This window comes from Dasypus novemcinctus, chromosome 12 (assembly GCF_030445035.2).
Source record: "Dasypus novemcinctus isolate mDasNov1 chromosome 12, mDasNov1.1.hap2, whole genome shotgun sequence".
Classification (NCBI taxonomy): domain Eukaryota; kingdom Metazoa; phylum Chordata; class Mammalia; order Cingulata; family Dasypodidae; genus Dasypus; species Dasypus novemcinctus.
In genome coordinates, this window is record NC_080684.1 from 4,565,433 (window position 1) to 4,579,021 (window position 13,589).

At 38.1% G+C, this 13,589-nt stretch overlaps 1 protein-coding gene across 5 annotated transcripts in view; it reads left to right on the plus strand.

The window, feature by feature from the left end:
- Positions 1–13,589, plus strand: part of LOC131280545 (zinc finger protein 596-like) — a 112,169-nt gene that overhangs the window by 72,334 nt on the left and 26,246 nt on the right. For 2 of the 5 annotated variants that reach the window (XM_058307778.2, XM_058307777.2), the window contains one exon: positions 1–13,589. This exon is cut by the window's right edge and continues 17,158 nt beyond it. The exons of 2 other annotated variants lie outside the window; for them this stretch is intronic. In XM_058307778.2, coding sequence (XP_058163761.1) covers positions 1–1,122 — 1,122 coding nt within the window. In that variant the 3' untranslated portion in view covers positions 1,123–13,589. One more of the 5 variants, XM_071218760.1, reaches the window with a different exon arrangement.

Consider the following 13,589-nt stretch of genomic DNA (forward strand, 5'->3'; position numbering starts at 1 on the left):
CAGAGATCTCACACCCAAAAGAATTTCTTTAAATATAATTATTTACAAGAAGATTCCTTTCACACATCAATAGTGAAACAACATGCATTAATTCACAGAAGAAAGAATTCCTATTTCAAGAAACTACCTCCAAAAATCCACAGTGATCATTCATCTTTTAATCAACATAAGCATGTTCTCCCTAGAAGTAAATCATATGAATGTTCCCAAAGGGCTAAAAGTTGTATGCAATGCTCTGACCTCAGACAATACAGTGGAATTCACATTGAAGAGAAATCCCATGAATGTCATCTATTTGGGAAAGTTTTCAGTCAACATTCCCCTCTTCAACGACATGAGAGAACTCACTCTGGAAAGAAACCCTATGAATTCCATCTGTGTGTGAAACCCTTTAGTCATTATTCTTCCCTTAAATATCATGAGAGAAGTCACACTGGAGAGAAACCCTATGAATGTCATTTTTGTGGTAAAGCCTTGAGTAACTCCTCTTCCCTAAAAAGACCTCAGAGAACTCACACTGGAGAGAGACCATATGAATGTCATCTTTGTGGGAAGGTCTTCAGTCTCTCCTCTTCCCTAAAAAGACATCAGCGAACTCACACTGGAGAGAAACCGTATGAATGTCATCTTTGTGGGAAAGTCTTCAGTCAATATACTCATCTAAAAAAACATGAGAGAACTCACATTGGAGAGAAACCCCATGAATGTCATCTATGTGGGAAAGCCTTCAATGAATATTTTCATCTTAAATATCATGAGAAAACTCACACTGGAGAGAAACCCCATGAATGCCATCTATGTGGGAAACACTTTAGTCATCATTCTTCCCTTAAATATCATGAGAGAACTCACAATGGAGAGAAACCCCATGAATGTCATCTATGTGGGAAAGCTTTCAGTCAATATGCTCATCTTAAATTACACAAGAGAACTCACACTGGAGAGAAACCCTATAAATGTCATCTTTGTGGGAAAGCCTTCATTTGTTCCTCCTCCCTCAAAAAACATCAGAGAACGCACACCAGAGAAAGACCATATGAATGTCCTCTTTGTAGGAAAGCCTTCATGCAATCCTCTCACCTAAGACAACATGAGAGAACTCACACTGTAGAGAAACCCTAAGAATGTCATTTATGCAGGGAAGCTTTCAGTTGACAGTCCCATCTTCAACATGAGAGAACTCACACTGGAGTAAAACCATAGCAATATCATTATTGTGGGAAAGCCTTCATTTAAACCTCTTCCCTAAAACAACATGAGAGAAATCACACAGGAGAGAAGCCCTATGAATGTCATATAGGCAGGGAAGCTTCAGTTAATATACCCATCTTCAATGACATGATAGAACTCACACTGGAGAGAAATACCATGAATATAATATTTTGGGGAAAGGCTTATTTCATCCTTCCATTAAAAAAACAAACAAACAAACAAACAAAAAAAAACAAAAAGGACTCAGCCTGGAGATAAACTCTATGAATGTTATCAATGTGGGGGAAAGCATTCAGTAGTTATTCTAATCTTCGATGACATGAGAGAACTCACACTAAAGAGAAACACTATGAGTTTCATCAGTGCAGGAAAGCTTTCAGTCATCATTCAACCTTCAATAACATGAGAGAACTCACTCTGGGAAGACTTCAATTTTCTAATCTTAAACACCATGAGAGAACTCACACTGTAGAAAAGACACAAGAATGTTCTCTATGTAGGAAAACTTTCACCTGTGTTTCTGTCCTCAGGCAACATTACAAAATTCATGCTGGATGGAAACAATAATAATATACATATGGGAAAACCTTAATTTTTCTAGAATAAAACAATAGCAGATTACTCAAATGTTCAAATGGAGAGCATCCCTATGAATGTCAACAATTTGAGAAAGTCATCAGTCAATATTATTTTAAATGTAACATTCACACTACAAACCTTTCACATTTTTAAGAGACTTCAGCCATAAATTTAACCTTTAAACATACAAGGGAACTCAAAGTCTGAAGAAACACTTTTTAATGTGTTCAGAAGTTCTTGTAGTCATCCATACTTCCTCAGATAATCCAATAACATTCATACTGGTGAGAATCCATATGTGTGTTATTTATGCAGCAAAGACCTTAATAGGTAAATAGTATACTATGTGAGAAAGCACATAATGTAAATATAATGTAATTGGAGAGGGCTCTTCTACTACTCTTATAAACTGATCAGAAAAATCACATGTGAGGAATTCTACATCTGTACTCAACGTAGGATGGCCTTAATTCATAATTTCCCTAAATCAGTGAATTCCAAAAGAGTGAAAACTAGGTCTCAAATCACTGTGCAATATCATTCAGTCAAGCTAGGCCTTAATGTGCTAAAGGAAACTCACTTTAAAAATAACCAGACAGAATCCTGCCCAAGTAAGCTGTTTTGGAAACCCACAAAGCAGGAGGTTTCTGGACATCAATCTGGAGAGAGTGCAACAAAAGGAGTGCTTGCTCAAGATAAAACAGCAGGTTTCTTGCTCAAGCTGGAAGCTGTGTGAAACCTAAACTCTTCCCCTATGGTGGCTAACCACAGCATCCCTTGAACACTGCTGGTTTTACAGTAGTGTTCCTGAACCCCTTGATCCCCAAACACATGATCCCCAAAACTGTGTTCCCTGAACCTTTTGTTTCCTGAACCCCACATTCCCTATAATCCATGTTCCTGAAAACCATGTCCCCCAAGATCACATTCCCCATGTGGGCATTCCATGACCACATGTGGTACATTTCATGACCCAGCACTCCCTGAACCCTGGCATTCCCCTAGCCTGCTTGTCTCAAACTCCCAAGAGTGTGAGGATTCTGGTAAGGTTGCAGAGGGGCCCAAGGACTGCAGGTTCAATCATCTGACCCCACCTTTTTTGAGGTTGGAAGAGCATGCTAGTAGACTTGGGGAGAGGCTAGGAAGGGAAGAGAGGTGAATCTAAGAAAGCCCAATTTACCCAAAATGCCTTGGGATAGGGAAAATTTGTCTGGGAGAGGGTGGAGTCAGGTGATAAACTAGTCCTGTGCAGTACACATAAGGGTGGGGGACAGTAGGACATGCTTGATAGCCTTCCAATAGCATATTTAGGGTTCTGGCAAAATGTGGTCTCTGTCAAAGAGACTGAGTCATTTTCTGTGGTGAATTGGTTCACCAGGGTCCCATTTGAATCTCCAAGGGGAGCTCTCACATGGCCTTCTTGCTGCCCTGGGAGAGAGAAAAGTGAGAAAGGGGGAAGGCTAGACTCCTAAGCATTTTGTTCAATTGCAAAGAGGACTACTAGCTTGAGGCCTTGTCTGGTCTTTATTGTTGGCTTGTTGTCTTTCCTTCCTCTTTATCCCCCACGACCTTTTTTTTTTTTTCTCTTCTTCCTTTGCTTTTTTTTCTTTTATCTATAAGGTGCTGCAGGCAGTGTTTCTTGTTTGCTCTGCTTCCTTATTCTCAATTTCCTCTTTTCTCTGTATAGTGATTTTGGCTACAAAAGCTATCCACTTTCCTTGACACCTTTCTATCATCCATTTTCTATTGTTTCTCTTACATTTCACCTTTGTTTAGCCCCAAATTTTTCTGACTTTTTATTTCTAACACCTCTATTCTGTTTTTTTATTCACTATTTATATTATTTCCTTCCTTTTCTCTTTTCCTCTCTCAATACACTGACCTTTTGTTTTTCATTTTTTTAAATTTAATTGCCTTTTTTAAAAAAGATACATAAATTACAAAAAATATTACACTAAAAAATGTAAGAGGTTCCCATATACCCCACACCCCACCCCACCCCACTCCTCCCACACCAACAATGTCTTTCATCATTGTAGCACATTCATTGCATTTGGTGAATACATTTTGAAGCACTGCTGCACCACATGGACTGTAGCTTACATTGTAGTTTACACTCTTCCCAAGTACATTCAGTGGGTTATGGCACAATATATAATGTCTAGCATCTGTCCCTGCAACATCATTTAGAATAACTCCTGTCCCAAAAATGCCTCCACATTGTACCTCTTCTTCCCTCTCCCTGACATGGTGTTTCTGCAGTATAGTGGTTATCACATTTGCTTAACCCACAGGCCTTTGAGTTCATACTATATTCTTCTCCATATTTGGTTTACCATCTCATTTCATGGAATGCCATTTTTTTAATTGTTATAACTTTACACAGCTTACAAGAGTTTAATACTCCTAGGTCTCACATGCTTCTGCTAATATTTGCTATCAATAATACTATTGTAGTTTTTTTTCTTTCCCTTTTTACTTTACCTGGCCCTAATATTTTCCTTCAAGGAAACTTAGATAACAAGGAATAAAAAGAACAAAGTGTCAAAGAGAAGACTTAACACACACACACACACACACAAAACAGCACCTAAATAAACCTCAAGACTAGATAGAGAAGCTAATCAACTGAACACACCATCAGGATGAAATGATGATGTGACAGCAAAAAATTACCACCCATACCAATAAGCGAGGAAAACATGGCCAAATCCAATGAACAAATTAAAAATCAGGGAGAGGAGTAGAACATCAGAAAACTAAATAAATCTCTTAAAACATATATCATGGACCAATTTAATGAAGCAATTGATGAGATTAAGAATATTAAGAAAACACTTGGAGATCATACAGAAGAAATTCTAAACATATGCAAAATGATAACAGATATGGTGACGAGCATAATCCCAGAAATCAAAAATATACTCAGCAAATAGCAGATCTGAAGATGCTGAGGAAAGAATGATGTGGAAAACAGTACATCTGAAATCAAACAGATGTAGAACTGATCAATATAAAGATAGAAAAAAACACAGGAATTTTGGATCTGAATGACAACACAAAATGGACAAACACACACATAGGCATCCCAGAAGGAGAAGAGATGGGAAAGGGGACAGAAGGGATGTTGGAGGAAATAATGGCTGAAAACTTCCTAAACCTATTGTGAGAGATGGATGTACATGTCCAGGAAGCACAACACATCCCAAACAGCATATATCCATAGGCCTACCCCAAGACATATACTTGTGAAGTTATCCAGTGCTCAAGATGAAGAGAAAATATTGAAGGAAGCAAGGGAAAAGAGAATCATCACCTACAAAGGAAGCTCAATAAGAATAAGTGTGGATTTCTCATCTGAAACCATGGAGGCAAGAAGGCAGTCATATAACATCATCCAGGTATTAAAATTTTTCAGCCTAAGAATACTCCATCCAGCAAAGCTGGCATTCAAAAATGATGGAGAGTTCAAAATATTCACAGATAAACAGAAACTAAGAGAGTATGTCAACAAGATACCTGCCCTTCAAGAATACTAAAGGGAGTTCTGCAGGAGGAAAGGAAAAACCAGGAGAGAGAGAGTGGGAGAAGAGTGTAAGAACAACTAAAAAGACAGAAAAAAATATATATGACATACACAAATCTAAAGAATATATGGCTAATTTAATTCTGTGAGAATAAGAACACTGAATGTCAGTAGACTAAACTCACCTGTCAATAGACATAGATTGGAAGATTGTATAAGGAAATATGCCCCATCAATATGCTGTCTACAAGAAACACATCTTAGACCCAGGGATTCAAGGAAGTTGAAAGTGAATGGCTAGAAAGCAATCTTATAAGCAAACAATAACCAAAAGTCAGGAGTAGCTATATTAATAGAGAACAAAATACACATTAAATGCAAAACTATTGTGAGACAAAGATGAACACTACATATTAGTAAAAGGGGTCATCTTTCAAGAAGAAAGAACAATCATAAACATTTATGCTCTTAACCAGGGTGTCTCCAAATACATGAGGTAATAAGGAGTAGATGCCTCTATAGTTACAGTGGGGGACTTTAATACACCACTATCACCATTGGACAGAATATCTCAACAGAGAATCAGTAAAAAAAAGACTTTGAACAATATATTAGAGGAGCTGGGGCTAATATATACAGAATACACCCAAATACATCAGGATTACATTCTTCTCGAGCATACATGGATCAGTCTCCAAAATAGACAACATGATAGACCACAGAGAAAGTCTCAGTGAATTTAGAAAGATTGAAATTATACAAAACAATTTATCTGGCCATGGTGGAATGAAGTTGGAAATCTGCAAGGGACAGAGACCCATATTATGCACCAAGATATGGATATTAAGCAACACACTCTTAGTGAAACTGTGGGTCAAGGAGGAAATCTCAAAAGAAATCAGTAACTACCTTGAAACTAATGAAAATGACAACACAACATATCAAAACTTATAGGATGCAGTGAAAGCTGTACTGAATAGGAAATTCATAACCATAAATTCATATATCAATCTAAAATTTAAGACCTAACTGCACACTTGGAGGAATTAGTTAAAAAAAAAAAAAAAAACTAACCCCAAAGGAAGAAAGAAAGAACAAAGATCAGAGAAGAACTAAATGAAATAGAAGATAAGAAAACACTAGAAAAATAAACAAAAAAGCTTGTTCTTTGAAAAGATCAATAAAATTGACAAACCCTTAGCTAGACTAACAAAAAAGAGAGAAGATGCAAATATACCAAATGAGAAAGTGTATAACACCACTGACCCAACTGGAATAGTGACTGTCATAAGAGGATACTTTGAAAAACTTTATGCCAATAAGGACAATTTAGAGGAAATGGACAAATTCCTAGAAATACATAACCAGCCTACATTGACAAAGGAAGATATTAATAATCTCAACAAACCAATCACAAGTTGAGATAGAAACTAAACCTCCCAACTAAGAAGAGCCCTGGGCCAGACAGCTTTACAGGTGTACTCTACCAAACATTCTGGAAAGAACTAATACTAATCTTGGTTATAAATGAAAACAGGGAAGCGGATTTGTCTCAACTGATGGAGCATCCACCTTCCATATAGGAGAACCAGGGTTCAAACCCAGGGCCTCCTGACTCACGTGGTGAGCTGGCCTACATGCAGTGCTGATGCACACACTGAGGGCACTCCACAAGGAGAGCTGCCCAGCATGAAAAAGTGCAGCCTGCCCAGGAGCACACCTGCACACACGGAGATCTGATGCAGCAAGACAGCAAGATGATGTAACAAAAAGAGACAGATTCCTGGTGCTCCTGACAAGAATGCAAGCAGACACAGAAGAACACACAGTGAATGGACACAGAGCAGACCATGGGGAGGAGAAAGGGGGGATAAATAAAAAAAAGAAATCTTAAAAAAAAAATAGAAGGAACATTGCCTAATTCTATAGTTCCAACAATGTTCTAATACCAAAGCCCAACAAAGGTACCCCAAGAAAGGAAAATTACAGACCAATCTCTCCAGTGACCCTAGATGCAAAAATCTTGAACAAAATACTTCCTAATCACATTCAACAGCACATTAAATGAATTACACACTATGACTAAGTGGGTTTCATCCCTGGTATGCAGGGATGGTTTGAAATAAGAAAATCAATCAATAAGCCAAATAAACTGATCAAAGGAAAAAAATCTATGATCATATCTATAGATACAGAAAAAGCATTTGACAAAATACAGCACTCTTTCTTGATAAAAACACTGCAAAAATTGGACTAGAAGGAAACTTTCTGAACATGATAAAGGGGATATAGGAAAAACCCACAGCTAACATCATTTAGTATGGTGAAATCCTAAAATCTTCCCTCTAAGATCAGGAACAAGACAAGGATGCCCACTATCACCCCTCCTATTTAACATTATGTTAGAAGAACTTGCTCAAGCACTGAGGTAAGAACAAGAAAGAAGAGGCATCCAAGTTTGGAAGGAAGAAGTCAGAATTTCATTATTTGCAGATGACATGATCCTCTAAATAGAAAGCCCTGAATAATCTACAACAAAGCTTCTAGAACTTATAAATGAGTTCAGTTAATTCACAGGTTATAAGATAAATACACAAAAATCAATAGCATTTCTGGACACAACATTGAGCAGTCTGAGGAGGAAATCTAGAAATAAACACCATTTACAATAGTAAATTAAAAAATCAAATTCCTAGGAATAAATTCAACTAAAGATGTGAAAGACTTATACATAGAAAACTATATAACACTGTTAAAGGATGTCAAAGAAGACTTAAATAAATGGGAGAATATTCCCTGTTCATGGATAGGGAACCTAAATATCATTAGGATGTCTATCCTACATAAATTGATCTACAGACTTAATGCAATCCCACTAAAAATCAACACAGCAATTATTAATGAACTAGAAAAACTAATTGTGGAATTTATTTGGAAAGGAAAGAGATCCTGAATCATGAAAGGCGTTTTGAAAAAGAAAACTGAAACTGGAGAAATCACACTACCTGACTTTAAAATATACTACAAAGCTACAGTGGTCAAAACAGCATGGTATTGGCACAGGGATAGACATACTGGACCAATGGAACTGAATTGAGAATTCTGATATTGATCCTCAGAAATACAGTCATCTGATATTGACAAGGCCACCAATCCCACTCAACTGGGAGAGAATGGCCTTTTCAACAAATGGTGTTCAGACAAATAAATATCCATATGCAAAAGAATGAAAGATGATTACCATCTCACACCTTATACAAAAATCAACTCAAGTCGGATCAAAGACCTAAATATAAGAACCAAGATCATAAAGACCTTGGAAAACAGTATAGGGAAGCTTTTACAGGATCTTGTAATAGGAAATGGTTTCATGAGCTTCACACCAAAAGCATGAGCATCAAATGAAAAAAGGTAAATGGGACCTCCTCAAAATTAAAGCCTTTTGCACCTCAGAAGAGTTTGTCAAGAAAGTGAAAAGACAGCCTACCCAATGGGAGAAAATATTTGGTAACCATATGTATTAGGGTTCTCTAGGGAAACAGAATCAACAAGGGATATTTATCAATAGTAAGATTTATCAGAGTCTCTCTTGCAGCTGTGGGGATGCACAAGTCCATGTTCTCCATGCAGGCTGCAACTAGAATCTCCAATGAAATTTCAATGAAGATTCTTGATGAGTTCTTGGAGATGTTGGCTATCCGACAATGAGCTGGGAAATTCTTAATGCTAGAATCACTTCCCCCTTTTAAGGGATTAAACTGAATGGGTTAAGTGTCACTCATTACTGGCAGCAATCTCCCTGATTGATGTACTTATAACCAGCAATCTGATATACCACTGCAGTAAAAATGGTGACTAAAGTCCATAAATGCCCTTGTATTACAGTTAGCCCAGTTCTTGCTTGACCAAACAACTGGGCACAGTTACCTGGCTGAGTTGGCACAATAGCCTAGCTATCACACCACATATCTGATAGGAGACTAATATCTTACATATATAAAGAAATCCTACATCTCAAAAATAAAAAGACAAACAACCCATTTAAAAATAAGCAAGAGATTTGAACATACTTCTACAAAGAAGAAATACAAATGACTAAAAAGCACATGAAAAGATGCTGAAAATCACTATTAGGGAAATGCAAATCAAAACTACAATGAGATAACATCTTACTCCCATTAGACTTGTGACTATTAAAAAACAGAAGACTACAAGTGTTGGAGAGGATGTGGAGTAATGGAAACACTCACCCACTGCTGGTAGGATGTAAAAGGTTCTAGGCATTCTGGAGAAGTTTGGCAGTTCCATAAAAAACTAGCTAAAGATTTACCATCTGACCCAGCAATTCCAATGCTGGGTATATACCCAGAAGAATTGAAAAGAAGGACAAAAGCCAAAATATGCTCACAAAAGTTCATAGCGGCATTATTCATTATTGCCAAAAGTTGGAATCAACCCAATGTCAATCAACAGATGAATGGATAAAGAAAATGGGGTATATACATACAATGGAATACTACTCATCTGTAAGAAGGAATATATTACAACACATGGGATAACATGGATAAATCTTGAGGACCCTATGTTAAGTGAAGGAAGCCAGGCACTGAAGGACAAATACTACATAACATCTCTGATATGAAATAAGCAAATCATGCTGTCTTGGAGAGCTAGAGACAGGATGATAGGCTTACAGGAAACTGAGGGGAGAGGAAGATTGTGAATTGATGCCTAAATGGGTAAAACTTATGATAAAGTAGAGAAAAATTGTTGTACAGGAATGGGATAAGACAGGGGCATAGGGAAGTATTGGGTGGGGCTTTGAATGTTTGAGGGAGGCTAGGGTTGAAAGGATGGGTCAGATGGCCAAAGGAATTGGGGGAAGGTTGGAGGAGCAGATGAACATGGGAGATTTTTGGGTATATGGTTGAAGCTATAATGGTGAGAAAACTCTTTGGAAAATATAGTAAAGGAGGTTTACTTGTTTAAGGTGCTTAATTGGGGATATCTGGCACAGGGTCAGGCTTCTAGGGAGTGTGTGAGTCCTTATCTTGTCATAGTATGTTATAGCATTAGGTGGAGAACCGTATAATGAGTGGGAAGATGTACTCCCATCCTTGGGAGCCCTGATGTTCTCAAACATAGGCAAGGGTGTCTCTTGAGAGAATTGGTGGGGTAGGATTGCCTAGTATGGCAAGCCCTTAGCATTGTTGCAAGTATCTGTGAATCTGGTCCTTCAAGCAGTGAAGCTTGGTTGTCACTGTGGGCTCTAAGGGGAAGGGGAGTGAGGAATAGAATAGATGGTAGCAGGAGTAACAGGGAGGCAATAGAAGTGTTCCACAAGATCATGCAATGATGGATATAGGACATGTTAAATTTCACCAAAAATTTATAAATTTGTATAGTCTAAAATGTAAACCGTAATGTAACTAAAATTTTAGAAAATTGTACAGTCTAAAATATTAATCATAATGTAAACCAAAATGGAACCATGTTTTGTAGCTACGTTTCAATACTTGTATTTCAGGTGCAGCAAATATTACATGAACATATAAAAAGATCATTACTGGGGAATGGCAAAAAGGGTTTGATATTGTATATATAGGAGTCCCCTATATTGTATATGTGACTTTACTGTGATATTAAATGTTTGAAGACAAAAATTTTTTAAAAAGGATGTAGACACAGATGAAGGAATGAAAAAAATACCCTTGCCACTGTACATACAAGGCATCACCTATTATAGTGATGAAAAGCAAAATGTTAAAAAAGTTTTATGGGAAGCAGATTTGGTTCAATGGATAGAGCACCCACCTACCACATGGGAGGTCTTTGGTTCAAACCCAGGGCTTCCTGACCTGTGTGATGAGCTGGCCCATGTGCAGTGCTGATGCACACAAGGAGTGCCATGCCATGCAGAGGTGTCCCCCATGAAGGGGAGCCCCATGCACAGAGTGTGCCCCATAAGGAGAGGCTGCCCAGTGCAAAAAAAGTGCAACATGCCCAGGAGTGGCACCGCACAAAGAGAGCTGATGCAGCAAGATGATGCAACAAAAAGAGACAGATTGCCAGTGCTGCTGACAAGAATACAAGCAGACACAGAAGAACACACAGTGAATGAACAGAGAGCAGATACCTGGGGATGGGGGAAGGGAGAGTAATAAATAAAAAATAAAAACATCTTTAAGAATACAAAGTCTTATGATATTTTTCATTTTTTAATACCCCAATTTATTTATTTATTTTAGCTTTTCTAAATCAGTATGTATTCTATTTCTAATCTTTATACCTGTTATTTCCTTTTCATTTTCCTACTAATGGAATTTGGCAATATATTAGGCTTCATTTTTGAAGAAGTGTTGGATCACAGAGGGGTTCAGCTATGGCAGGGGAGAAACAGTGACATGGGGAGTTATTGATGGGGGACACATTGTTGGGTGGGAGTTCTCCTGGGCATGTATATAGGGTATAAAAGTGTTCAGATATTTGATGCTTATTTTCATAGTAGAGTTACAAATGACACCTGAGGGAGTGCTGATTTCCTAGCCAGAGGAGCTCTCCCATTCCCTAATGGAACAGCAACAGCCCTCCAAGTACAAGAGCAAAGTCCAGTGAAGGATGGTCCAGTGATGAGCCCTTAATACTGATGACTATGCTTATAAGCCTGTGTGTCTGAAATTTCAACTAGGCCTAGAAGTGCAAGGTCCTTAGAGTTACCTCCTAAGAGCCTCCATGTTGCAAAAATGTGACCAATCTCTTAGCCAAACTCAGCATGTAAATGCATTACCTTCTCCAAAGCATGGCACATGATTCCAGGGGATGAGCCCCTGTGGTGCTGAGTGATTACTACCAATCAACAGCTGGCGATGCAACTAGAAAAAGACCTTGAATAAAATGGGGAAATGTTAAATACTAATGAGTTTATATAACTAAGAGACTTCAAAAAGAGTTGGCAGGTAATCAGAGGGGTCACGATTATGCACATCTCAGCAGAATCCCAGCAACAAAGTACTGTGCCCAAGTTACTGGTGTTCCTGAGAACTATAGAGCCACACAGGTTCTACGGTCTTGGCAGAATTCTCTGGAGTTTAGTGTCTTATTAGTGGCCCTTACTTTGGAATTTTTGTGCCTAAGTATGATGGAGTTGGACTCAGATGTGACCTTTCTACACATGCCTCTTCTGTCACTTTTACTGAACCTGTGGTTGGCACTACAGATGGTGTATGCTCATGAGACTTGAATCTCTGAACTGGCCATGTGCCAGCTAGTCCCTGCACCCCAGCAGAGTTGCAACTCCTACTCTCCAGTTCATTGGACTTCCCCTGGACAGCTAACAGGGAGGTGAAGATGGTCCAACACCACACCAGAGAACCCAGAGTCTACAACTGCAAGCAGGAGAATCACATCTATCAACCATGTGGGATCAAAGCCCCCTCTTGATTTAGAGGTTGAGTGGACATCGCCATCCCAGGGTCCAAAGGATGGAGGAATTAAATATGGATTAGAGTGGATTTACCAGTATTCTACTATAGAATTATTGTGACTCTAACAGTGGAAGAAATTGAATCATTTATGTGGAAACAGTGTGCCCTGTAGTTGCTGAGGGCAGGGAGAGGGAAGATGAGATGTAATATGGGGACATTTTGGGGACACAGAGTTGCCATGAGTGATATTGCAGGGACAGATGTAGAACATTATATATGCTGCCATAACCCACTGAATGGACTGGGAAAAGGTGTAAACTACAATATAAACTATAATCCATGCTTAGTAGCAGTGCTCCAAAATGTATTCTCAAAAGCTATTTATGTGTCACACTGATGACTGAGGTTGTTGAAGTGGAAGAAGTCGGGGTTGTGGTGAGTGGGGTTATATGGGAACCTCATATTTTTTTAATGTAACATTTTGTGTGATCTATATATCTTTTAAAAAGATAATAAAAATGGGAAAAACTTTATCACCACCACCAAAAAGCCTTTTAATGCATATCATTAGGAGGATAAAACCCCTTTAGGGATTTCCAGAAAATTTTTGTGGAGAATGCAATGAAAAATCATGGGAAGTCATTTATTCAGAGATTGGGATGTTGCATGCATTGTAATTTTTTTTTTCTGTGATGGATATTGTTTGAGGGGTTTGGCAAATGTTTGGGTATCTGTTGGCTGACTTTGTGGGTATCAACTGGAAATTTTATAAGTTTAGAGATAGTAGAATGTGTGAAGTCTATGATTTAGAAGTCTTTCCCTCATAAATGAATGTTGTTCTCTGGTGG